Source organism: Mustelus asterias, chromosome 2, assembly GCF_964213995.1.
Source record: "Mustelus asterias chromosome 2, sMusAst1.hap1.1, whole genome shotgun sequence".
Taxonomy (NCBI): Eukaryota; Metazoa; Chordata; class Chondrichthyes; order Carcharhiniformes; family Triakidae; genus Mustelus; species Mustelus asterias.
Window position 1 is genome coordinate 43,127,821 of NC_135802.1, and position 12,072 is coordinate 43,139,892.

The following is a 12,072-nucleotide window of genomic DNA, read 5'->3' on the forward strand; positions in this document are numbered from 1 at the left end:
GTGTAGCACGGTTGAGGTTGGGGGATGGGTTGAGTGTGTGTAGCAGGGTTGGGGATGGGCTGACTGAGAGTCGCAGGGTTGAGGTTGGGGATGGGCTGAGTGAGTGAGCGTAGCGGGGTTGGGGATGGGTTGAGTGAGTGTAGCAGGGTTGGGGATGGGCTGAGTGAGTGTAGCAGGGTTGGGGATGGGCTGAGTGAGTGAGTGTAGCAGGGTCGGGGATGGGCTGAGTGAGTGTAGCAGGGTCAGGGATGGGCTGAGTGTAGCAGGGTTGGGGTTGGGGATGGGCTGAGTGAGTGTTGCAGGGTTGGGGATGTGCTGAGTGAGTGAGTGTTGCAGGGTTGGGGATGGGCTGAGTGAGTGAGTGTTGCAGGGTTGGGGATGTGCTGAGTGAGTGAGTGTTGCAGGGTTGGGGATGTGCTGAGTGAGTGAGTGTTGCAGGGTTGGGGATGGGCTGAGTGAGTGAGTGTTGCCGGGTTGGGGATGGGCTGAGTGAGTGTTGCAGGGTTGGGGATGTGCTGAGTGAGTGAGTGTTGCAGGGTTGGGGATGTGCTGAGTGAGTGAGTGTTGCAGGGTTGGGGATGGGCTGAGTGAGTGAGTGTTGCCGGGTTGGGGATGTGCTGAGTGAGTGAGTGTTGCAGGGTTGGGGATGTGCTGAGTGAGTGAGTGTTGCAGGGTCAGGGATGGGCTGAGTGAGTGTAGCAGGGTTGAGGTTGGGATTGCCTGAGTGAGTGAGTGTAGAAGGGTCAGGGATGGGCTTAGTGAGTGTCATGATGTGGAGATGCCGGCGTTGGACTGGGGTAAACACAGTAAGAAGTTTAACAACACCAGGTTAAAGCCCAACAGGTTTATTTGTCTGGAGACAATACACATCTTTTTAGCCTGTCTTGATGCTCTCTCCACTCACGTTGTTTTGTTTCTTAAAGACTTGATTAGTTGTAAGTATTCGCATTCCAACCATTATTCATGTAAATTGAGTTTGTGTCTTTATATCCGCTGTTTGTGAACAGAATTCCCACTCACCTGAAGAAAGGGCTTGCAGCTCCGAAAGCTTGTGTGGCTTTTGCTACCAAATAAACCTGTTGGACTTTAACCTGGTGTTGTTAAACTTCTTACTTAGTGAGTGTAGCAGGGTAGGGATGGGCTGAGTGAGTGTAGCAGGGTTGGGGATGGGTTGAGTGTGTGTAGCAGGGTTGGGGATGGGTTGAGTGTGTGTAGCAGTGTTGGGGATGGGCTGTTTGAGTGAATGGAGCAGGGTTGGGGATGGGCTGAGTGAGTGAAGCAGGCTTGGGGATGGGCTGGTTGAGTGTAGCCGGGTTGGGGATGGGCTGAGTGTGTGTAGCAGGGTTGGGGATGGGCTGGTTGAGTGAGTGTAGCAGGGTTGGGGATGGGCTGAGTGAGTGAAGCAGGGTTGGGGATGGGCTGGTTGAGTGTAGCCGGGTTGGGGATGGGCTGAGTGTGTGTAGCAGCGTTGGGGATGGGCTGAATGAGTGTGTGTAGCAGGGTTGGGGATGGGCTGAATGAGTGTGTGTAGCAGGGTTGGGGATGGGCTGAATGAGTGAGTGTAGCAGGGTTGGAGATGGGTTGAGTGAGTGTAGCGGAGTTGGGGATGGGCTGAGTGAGTGTAGCAGGGTTGGGGATGGGCTGAGTGAGTGTTGCAGGGTTGGGGATGGGCTGAGTGAGTGTAGCAGGGTTGGGGATGGGCTGAGTGAGTGTAGCGGGGTTGGGGATGGGCTGAGTGTGTGTAGCGGGGTTGGGGATGGGCTGAGTGTGTGTAGCGGGGTTGGGGATGGGCTGAGTGAGTGTAGCAGGGTTGGGCTGAGTGTGTGTAGGGGGGTTGGGCTGAGTGTGTGTAGGGGGGTTGGGCTGAGTGTGTGTAGGGGGGTTGGGCTGAGTGTGTGTAGGGGGGTTGGGCTGAGTGTGTGTAGGGGGGATGGGCTGAGTGTGTGTAGGGGGGTTGGGCTGAGTGTGTGTAGGGGGGTTGGGCTGAATGAGTGTGTGTAGCAGGGTTGGGCTGAATGAGTGTGTGTAGCAGGGTTGGGGATGGGCTGAGTGAGTGTAGCAGGGTTGGGGTTGGGGATGGACTGAGTGAGTGTAGCGGGGTTGGGGATGGGCTGAGTGAGTGTAGCGGGGTTGGGGATGGGCTGAGTGTGTGTAGCGGGGTTGGGGATGGGCTGAGTGAGTGTAGCGGGGTTGGGAATGGGCTGAGTGAGTGTAGCGGGGTTGGGAATGGGCTGAGTGAGTGTAGCAGGGTTGGGGATGGGCTGAGTGTGTGTAGCAGGGTTGGGGATGGTCTGAGTGTGTGTCGCAGGGTTGGGGATGGTCTGAGTGTGTGTCGCAGGGTTGGGCTGAGTGTGTGTAGCAGGGTTGGGGATGGGCTGAGTGTGTGTAGCAGGGTTGGGGATGGGCTGAGTGAGTGTAGCGGGGTTGGGGATGGGCTGAGTGAGTGTAGCAGGGTTGAGGTTGGGCTCAGTGAGTGTAGCAGGGTTGGGGATGGGCTGAGTGAGTGTAGCAGAGTTGGGGATGGGTTGAGTGAGTGTAGCAGGGTTGGGGATGGGCTGACTGAGAGTCGCAGGGTTGAGGTTGGGGATGGGCTGAGTGAGTGAGTGTAGCAGGGTTGGGGATGGGCTGAGTGTGTATAGCAGGGTTGAGGTTGGGCTCTGAGTGTAGCAGGGTTGGGGATGGGTTGAGTGAGTGTAGCAGGGTTGGGGATGGGCTGACTGAGAGTCGCAGGGTTGAGGTTGGGGATGGGCTGAGTGAGTGAGTGTAGCAGGGTTGGGGATGGGCTGAGTGTGTATAGCAGGGTTGAGGTTGGGCTCTGAGTGTAGCAGGGTTGGGGATGGGTTGAGTGAGTGCAGCAGGGTTGGGGATGGGTTGAGTGAGTGCAGCAGGGTTGGGGATGGGCTGAGTGTGTATAGCAGGGTTGAGGTTGGGCTCTGAGTGTAGCAGGGTTGGGGATGGGTTGAGTGAGTGCAGCAGGGTTGGGGATGGGCTGAGTGTGTATAGCAGGGTTGAGGTTGGGCTCAGTGAGTGTAGCAGGGTTGAGGTTGGGCTCAGTGAGTGTAGCAGGGTTGGGGATGGGCTGAGTATCAATGGTGCTGGAGGGAGGAGAGCTCGCGGCGGCGGCCTGCACCGCACTGATTGGCTGGAGTCGGGAATAATGGGTTGGGAAGTGCGAGGGAGAGGGCGTGGCCAAGGGTGGCGGGGTGGGGAGCCGATGAAACGCCCCATCCGATTGGTGGAGTGGCCGAGCGGTGGTTGTAAGGCGGGTGCTGATTGGTGAGCTCGGCCTCGGGCGGGCTGGGTCTATCGAGCTCGGGCTTTTCCACGGTTTTTTCCCTTCACGCGCGGCTGGTGTGGAGTGGGCGAGGAGAGAGAGAGAGAGAGGGGGGGATAAACCGGAGAGAGAGAGAGAGGGGGGATAAACCACAGAGACATGGCGGGGGCAGTTGGAGCACCTCTGGCTTCAGAGTCCTGTTAAAACTGCCGGAGGAGGAGGAGGATTGAACGGCGGCCGGAGTCGAGGGAGCGGCGAGTGACAACAAGCAGCCCAGAGAGAGAGAGAGGGAGGGAGACCTGAGGAGCCATGGCGGCGGCGCCGCCTGAGCGGGAGGAGCTGCTGCTGCTGCAGGCGCCGGGAAGAGTGCGGCCCGAACTGGGGGACAGCAGCAACTGCTGCTCCTGCTGCCCAAGTCTCCTGGACTGAGGGGTGGGAAATCGAGGCCTCGGCGATACAAGGTCTGCTCCAGAGCGGGGAGGAGAAAATTTTAAGCATCATTTTACACATCAGCCCATTAAAGAGGGAGGCTGTGTTTGTGTGTGTGTGAGAGAGATTGTAGTTTCCCCACTCCCCTTGTATTGCTGATTGATGGGGAGGGAATTCTGCACTGGTGGAAATCTGAATGCCTCCAGGCTTTTTTTGTCCTCCCACTTTTTCCACTCAATTCTTTCTCGCATTTATTATATAGCTGGTTATACTATCTGTATATTTATTATATGGCTGGTTATAATTGTTCGATGTTTGGTAATGATTTCCACACCGCATCCTTCACGCTGCTCGGGCGAATCTCATCCAAGTGAAAACACCCACAACAAAAAATGGGTTAGTTGTCAGGATCCATTCCCGGCACGTAGTTGGGGGAGGCGAGCAGTGTGAAAAATCTGCCTCCAGACTGCATCTGTCCCATCTTCCTTTTGAAATATCGCCCCCCCCCCCCCATCTTTGCATTTGTTTGTGTTTTTTGGGGGGGAGGAGAAAGAGAGGAGGAGGATTGGTTTTACTGAGATTTTGTAGAGGATCAGAGGCGAAAAAAGGAAATCAAACCAAAAAGAAACTTGGCGTAGAGAGGTGTTGGGCATTGAGCGCAAATTCTGTAGGGAAAGCCAAGTAACAGGATTTTTTTAAAAAAGGCGTTTCCTTGATTGATGGAAGGAGGCTGAAGCTCCTGTTGGCAGAACTGATTTGCCTTGTGTCAGTGCGGTTTTCTGATCACTGTTTCTTTTTCAGGAGGGCTGTGAATATGAATTATGATACGAATGCGATTTATTTGCGACTGACTGTATCTATTTCTTTTTTTTTCCTTTCCCCCAGTTTTCATTAAGAAACAATGAGGAAGAACGGGTAGACCCGGCGAGTTATCTGGCTGTGGTGCTTTTTGTTGTTGCTGTTCATGACTGACTGGGATTTTTCAATGTGCGGAGCCGAGAAAATGTTCTCCTGATCTGGATTCGTTTTAATTTGAAATGTTATAATGGCGACACGAAGGACCTGTCCAAGTGAAGAGGAGGATGGAGATGCAAATGGAAAAAAACACCCATCTGCTGGAAAGGACGAGGTACGATTGAGACCAGATTCCGTGTCGTTTTAAACAAAATCGTAAGGAGATTTAAGGGTCTGTTCCTTTTACATAACACCACGTATGAAGGGATCAGCAGTTGATTTGTGGCTTTTGATTTACTGTTTGTCGTCTTGCTGTATTGGGCGCACTGCCCGCCAGGCTCAACAGATTATGCTCCAGAGATTTAGTCAGGGCTTGTGTATTACAGTTTTAAGCTTTTCCACGTAAGTAGTCTCAGCTGTAATTACGTACGAGGTTGAATTGCTGTTCTTGGAATTTTATTTTAGCAAGTGCAAAAGCACATCCTTCTGACATTTATGTTTTTAATATATGTGTTGCTGAAAGGTTGAACTTTAATAAAATAATTTTGAAGCTATTGTAAGCAGATTCTTTAAAATATAGTAATTGAAGAGGTGCATTGTTGTATTGACTGGTGGATTTGAGACCATGGATATTTGAAATTCTGGACACCTGTCTTAATTTTTAAATGGTTACTGAACCTGGAGAGTATAAGGCGATGATGCTTATTTACCACCATCTGCACAGTAGTTTCTGAGCAGAATGTGTAGGGAAAATTGTACAGGAGTAAAATTATGGGAATAACCTAGAAACAAGTGTTGGGTTCTGCTGGAAGGTGTATTGCTGGTTAGAAGCTGGAATACTATATACAATTTCTGTTAAGATCAACTTTTTGGTGTGTTACAACTGAGTGCCATTCAATGATCATTCTAGAAAAGTTTGCAAGAATGCAAAAGTAAACTGTATCTGGGAATATAGCCAGGAACTGCCATCTCTTTAAATATGACCAGACTGAATACTGTGTGATTTGACAATTATAATAACATCGGGCTTTTTGGTCAAGATATTATGTAATATGTATTCACAGTAATATATTTATTACTGGGTGGGACAGTGGTTAGCACTGCTGCCTCATGGCGCCAGGGACCCGGGTTTGATTCTAGGCTTGGGTCATTGTCTGTGTGGAGTTTGCACTTTCTCCCTGTGTCTGCGTGGGTTTCCTCCCACAGTCCAAAGATGTACAGGTTAGGTGAATTGACCATGCTAAATTCTCCCTGTGTACCCGAACAGGCGCCGGAGTGTGGTGACTATGGGATTTTCACAGTAACTCCATTGCAATGTGAATGTAAGCCTTATAAATTAACTTTAATTTTGAGTGATGTATAGTTAGTTTTCTTTTCGTGTCATGTTATTTCTGTCTGGATTTTAAACATTTGCTGGAAAGCAGCTTTAAATCTTAAACTTTGCATTATGAATATCATCTTTACCTCATTTTTATATTTGTGGCTGAAGTAAGTTGCCAGTGCAGTGGCTAACAGTATGCATTTTGAGCATGTCATTTATTCGTTATAATTGGGAAAATTTACAATATCCTCCTGAAGATGTTTGTTGAAGTGAAACACTAAAGGTGCGGGGTTGAAAATATCAGCAAACTATAAAAATAAGAACGTGTGAGTTTCATCTGTTAACACTAGTAATGTATTTGATAAATCTGGTGTCATGAAATAGCAAGAGATATGAGCGTTTGATTCGGATCCATTTTAAAGCTGGAGAATAAGGCAGTTCTTATTTATTGGAGTGCAATGATCAGACAACTTGTGGATGAGGGTTTGAAATACTTCACAAACTGTTCCAGTATATATTTTCTGCTTTCTGTTCTGATATGTTGACTTCATATTTGCATTATTTTACAATGATCCAAAAACCAAAATTGTTTACAATCATAATTATTTTAAGAATTAAACTGCAGCATATGAATGTTTCATTATGTGCCCTCATCACTTTTTATAGAGTATTGGGTGTGATGTGACCATTTATTTTGGAAATAGTTGGTGCTATAGACTGACTAATATGTGGACTTACATGACTGAAATTGGAAAGTAAAATGTTGTGGATGCTGGAAATACTCAAGCCTGACAACATCTGTGAAGAAAGAAACAGTTAACATTTTGAACATACAAAGTAGGAGCAGGACTAGATCACTTTGTCCCTCAAGCCTGCTCCGTCATTCAATAGTATCATCTGATCTGCTTTGAACCCCACGTTCCTACCTACCTATGACCTTTCACACACCCCCCCCCCCCCAAAGTTCTTAACTCTTGTCTTAAATGAGCAACCCCTTATTTTTAAACAGTGACCCCCTAGTTCTAGATTAGCTGACAAGAGAAAACATTCTGTCCACATTCACCCTGTCAATACCCCTCAGGGTCTAAAGCTTTCAATCATTTACTCTTCTAACCCTCTAGTAATAGATATAAACCTAACCTTTCCTCTTGAGACAACCTGCCCATTCCTGGCATTAGTCCAATAAACCTACTCTGAACTATTTTTAATGCAATTACACCTTTCTTTACATAGGAGATCAATACTACTCCAAATGTGGTCACACCAATGCTCTGTACTAAAGCATAACCTTTTGTAATCCATTCCCTGCACAATGAACAGTAACATTCTATTAGCTTTCCTAAGTACTTGCTGTACCTGCATATTAGCCTTTTGTAATTCATACACTAGGACACCTAGATCCCTCTGCACCTCGGAGTTCTCAGTCTCTCGCCATTTAGATAAGCTTTTTTATTCTGCTGCCAAAATGGACAATTTGCCCATGTTTGTATTCGATTTGCCAGATTTTTGCCCACTCACTTATCCTTTCTATGTTGCTTTGTAGCCTCCTTGTGTCCTTTTCATAACTTACTTTCCTACCTATCTTTGTTGTTAGCAAATTTAACAACCATACCTTCAGTCCCTTCATCAAATCATTTATATAAATTGAAACAGTTGACGTCCCAGCACTGATCTGTGTGGCACACCGCTCATCCATCCTGATCTGTGTAGCACACCACTTGTCACATTTTGCTAGCTAGAAAAAAGACCCATTAACATTTATGCTATTTCCTGAAATCCATGCCAATATGTTACCCACTACACCATAATTTTCTTATTCTATGCAATAATCTTTTGATGTGGCACCTTATCAAATGCCTTCTGAGATGTAAGTACAGTACTTCCACTGGTTCCCCATTATCTACAGCATGGGGATAGGGCCTGGGTAAGATGCCCTGTCGGAGAGTTGATGCAGATTCGATGGGCCGACTGGCCTTCTGCACAGTAGGGATTCTGTGACCCCTTCAAAGAACTTCAGTGAATTGGTTAAATGTGATTTCCCTTTCACAAAACCATGTTGACTCTGTCTGATTGCCTCGAATTTTTCCAAGTGCCTTGCTATAACATCTGCTAGAAGCCATTATTACAGATGTTAGGCTAACTGGCCTATAGGTTCCTGCTTTTTGTCTCCTTCCCTTTTTGAATAAAGGAGTTACATTTGCTCTCTTCTGATCTCATAGAATCTTCCTGAATTTTGGATAATTAAAATCAATGCATCAACTGTCTCATTAGACAATTCATTCAAGATCTTGGGGTGAAGTCCATTCGGACCTGGGGGTTTGACAGCCAGCAGAATGAACAATACCACTTCCCTGGCAATCATAATTTTGTTGAGTTCTCCTTACCTTCTATTTCCTGGCTTACAGGTATTTCTGGGATGTTACCTTTGTCTTCTGCAGTGAAGATAAATGCAAAATACCAGTTTAGTTCATCCATCTTTGTCGTTCTTTCTGTTATGAATTCCCGAGATGTAGTTTCTATTGGACGAATGCTCACTTTAACTCCTATTTAAATATCTATGGAAACAGCTCTTATTATCCATCTTCATATTACTGGCTAGCTTTGTTTTGTACTCTAGTTTTTCATTTTTGTCATTCTTTGTTCTTTGTATTCTTTCTAAACTTCTGACCGGCCACTTGTCATAGCACTAACGCATGTTTTTTCTTTAAGTTTAATATTGTCTTTAACTTTTTTAGTTAACCGCAGATGATGGGCCTTTCCTTTGCAATTTTTCTTATTAGAATGTATATGAAATATCCCTTTGAATGTCTACCACTGAATGTTTGTTGATTTAAAAACACACCCTTCTCTCCCTCAAACTGACTAAAATTAAATCATATTATGATTGTAGCTACCTAGGAGTGCCTTCACTGTGAGGTTATCGATTAATCCTACCACATTTCACAATACCAGGTCTAGTGGAACCTGCCCTCTGGTTGGCTCCAGAACGTGCTGTTCTAAGAAACTATCCTGAAAACATTCTATGAATTCCTCACCTATGCAACCTTTGCCCATCTGATTTTTCCAATCTAGATGTAGATTAAAATCCCCATGATTATCACTTGTACCTTTCTGACAAGCTCCCATTATCTCCTTTATACTCTTATCTACTGTGTAGTTACAATTAAGGGGCTCCCACAAGTGACTTCTTGCCTCTATCACTTCTCATCTCAACTCATACTGCTTCTACATAAACACAAAATACTGCGGATGCTGGAATCTAAAGCAAAAACAGAAAAATGCTGGAAAATCTCAGCGGATCTCGAAGCGTTGGCTCTCATCTCTCTCCACAGATGCTGTCAGACCTGCTGAGATTTTCCAGCATTTTTCTGTTTCTGCTTCTGCATCCTAGTTTCCTGAACTTAATGTGCTAATATTATCTTTAATTGATTACTTTTTAAATTTAGAACAGAGTCACATGACAAATCACCTTGGTCCTGGTGACTTGTTTACACGTTTTAATCCGAGATTTGTTGAAACATTGTGCAGAATATTGTGTGGCTGGTGTGTTGTGCAGAATATTGTGTGGCTGGTGTGTTGTGCAGAATATTGTGTGGCTGGTGTGTTGTGCAGAATATTGTGTGGCTGGTGTGTTGTGCAGAATATTGTGTGGCTGGTGTGTTGTGCAGAATATTGTGTGGCTGGTGTGTTGTGCAGAATATTGTGTGGCTGGTGTGTTGTGCAGAATATTGTGTGGCTGGTGTGTTGTGCAGAATATTGCGTGGCTGGTGTGTTGTGCAGAATAAGTATACGGAAGTCCTTTGGATTCTGAATAAAGTCTGTTTAAGCCTGTGTAGCATTTACTCTAGTGAAATTATATACTGAATGTAATTTTAGAATATTTCGTAGAATCCCGACAGTACAGAAAGAGCCCCCCCCCCCCCCCCCCCCCCCCCCCGACACTGGGGTCAATTTAGCATAGCCAATCCACCTAACCTGCACATCTTTGGACTGTGGGAGGAAACCGGAACACCCAGAGGAAACCCACGCAGACACAGGGAGGACGTGCAAACTCCACACAGACAGTGTGGCTGGAATTGAACCTGGTCTCTGGTGTGTGAGGCAGCAGTGTTGAGGTTATTGTTATTTTTTTAATATTTGTATTGCAAACCTATTGAAATGAATAGCACCGCTGAAGTGTCATATGATTTTCAAAAAAATTAACTGGCTTGGAGTAAGACTCTGATTGGAGTTTTGCACATCCAAGCTCACAAGTCTAATTTTTCTGTCCATCAAAATGAATGACGAGAAAGTCCTTAGCCAGTGAACATACAAATGGAGAACTTCAATTGTTATCCTGCACCTATAATTAATCAGAGAATCCGTACAGTACAGAAGGAGGCCATTCAACCCATTGAGTCTGCACCAACTCCCCGACAGTGAACCCACCCACAACTTTGCTCCTGCTGGTATGTATGGACCATAACAATTGGGAAGCTATCATTACTGAAACAAGCAGTGCAAACATTATTCACATTAGTCACAGCAAAATTACTCTTTGCCAATATGGGAGCATTTCAGACACAGATCAATGCCAACTATTTTCTTAAACTATCCTTCCTTCACATGGTCATGCTATTGTTTACATTAGACCATGACTAAAATTTACCTACTTCAGTGCACGCAGCTCATGACAAACCTTTAAATGGGAAATTAAGTTATGTTTTTAGGAACCTAATCAATCTGTGGTTGAAGTGGTTGGGGATATCGGCTTAATTCTAGGCAAGTCATTTTTCTTTCTTTTTTTCTGTGGTGTGCCGGTTTTTTTTTTTGAAAGCATAGTTTAGATTTTTGCTCCTAGCTTTCCACTAAAGTTGGTGGTCAGTTAAGACCATTTCAAAGTACATTGAAGTAGTGTTGCAGTTTTGTTACAGGACTAGTAATCTAGAGAAAGTGATTTCTATTCTTAGCATGGCAGTTTAAGAATTTGAATTTGGTTTATTTAAAATGAAAAGGAAATTAAAAAGAAGTTGGTATTTTTAGTAGTGATTTGGGCAGCTATCAGATTGTTGCAATCACTAATACTCTTGAGCGAGCAAAATCCTTACTTTATCTGGGCAATATACAACTCCAATCCCACAGCAGCATGGTGTGCTCATTGCCTTCTGAGGTGATCTAACAAGCAAACCACTCGGGTGTAACTAAGCATTGGATTGCAAAGGTTCAAGAAGATAGTCCCCTGCTACCATTAGCTGTTCTGGGAATCAATGGCAGTGATGTTCACTTCTTCTGAATTTCTTTTTCAGCTGCATTTCACTGTTTGCAAGCGCCACTGCCCCGCTGTACATTGTAGCAAACTTAACATAGCTGAATTTACCTCCTAGGTCTCAATGTTGTTGTTTGGATTCCAAAACTCATGAAGCCAGCATTTATATTCCAGGATACCTTCAGACAGCAGTTCTGCAATACCAAATTTGTGGTTTCCATGTTGTAAACAGTGGTTTCCCCTGCCCCGCCCCCAAATGGCCTGCATGTCTACTACAGTGACTGGAACAGACGCGTACAGGTCTATGGTACTCGCACAGCTCTGCTTGCCTGGTAAAAGTGAACATGAGCTGTTCAGACTAGCACAGCCCAAAAACATGGTTGTCTGCCAAAAATGATGAATATTTCTGTTATTGTCAGAGATGTGGGCCATCATAATATTTTAGTAGTGTTTGTGATCCCTGACTATCCCGTTTTATTCATTTGTGAATATAGAACTTCTGTAATACTGTTTGAACTGAACATAAGCCCAAGCCTTGCTATGGCCATTTGATAGGGATGCCTTTATAAAGTGAAATCGATGCAGCAACTCAATTTTCTTATGAGAACTACAGCAGCTGTTCCTCTGTTACCTGATCTTTGCAGTTCGTGGAAATATTTCATTGTTTTATTTATTTGGCTCCGTATTATTGCATTTAATGCTGAACAAGGGGAAAATATGTTTGTAATGTCCACTGTAACATTGGGCAATATATTTTCCCTGTTTTCTTTGTATTTGACTGTTTTGGCCATTCCTCTTTTCTTGTTTTACTTTTTGCAACACACTATGGACCTGTTTTGTCATCCTGAA

General features: G+C 45.3%; 1 protein-coding gene across 3 annotated transcripts in view; it reads left to right on the plus strand.

Moving 5' to 3' along the window:
* The first annotated feature begins 3,358 nt into the window (after positions 1–3,358).
* Positions 3,359–12,072, plus strand: part of arhgap21a (Rho GTPase activating protein 21a) — a 193,651-nt gene continuing 184,937 nt past the window's right edge. For all 3 annotated transcript variants that reach the window (XM_078234146.1, XM_078234109.1, XM_078234117.1), the window contains exons 1-2: positions 3,359–3,735; positions 4,589–4,832. In XM_078234146.1, coding sequence (XP_078090272.1) covers positions 4,749–4,832 — 84 coding nt within the window. In that variant the 5' untranslated portion in view covers positions 3,359–3,735; positions 4,589–4,748. The remainder of the gene's footprint in view (positions 3,736–4,588; positions 4,833–12,072) is intronic.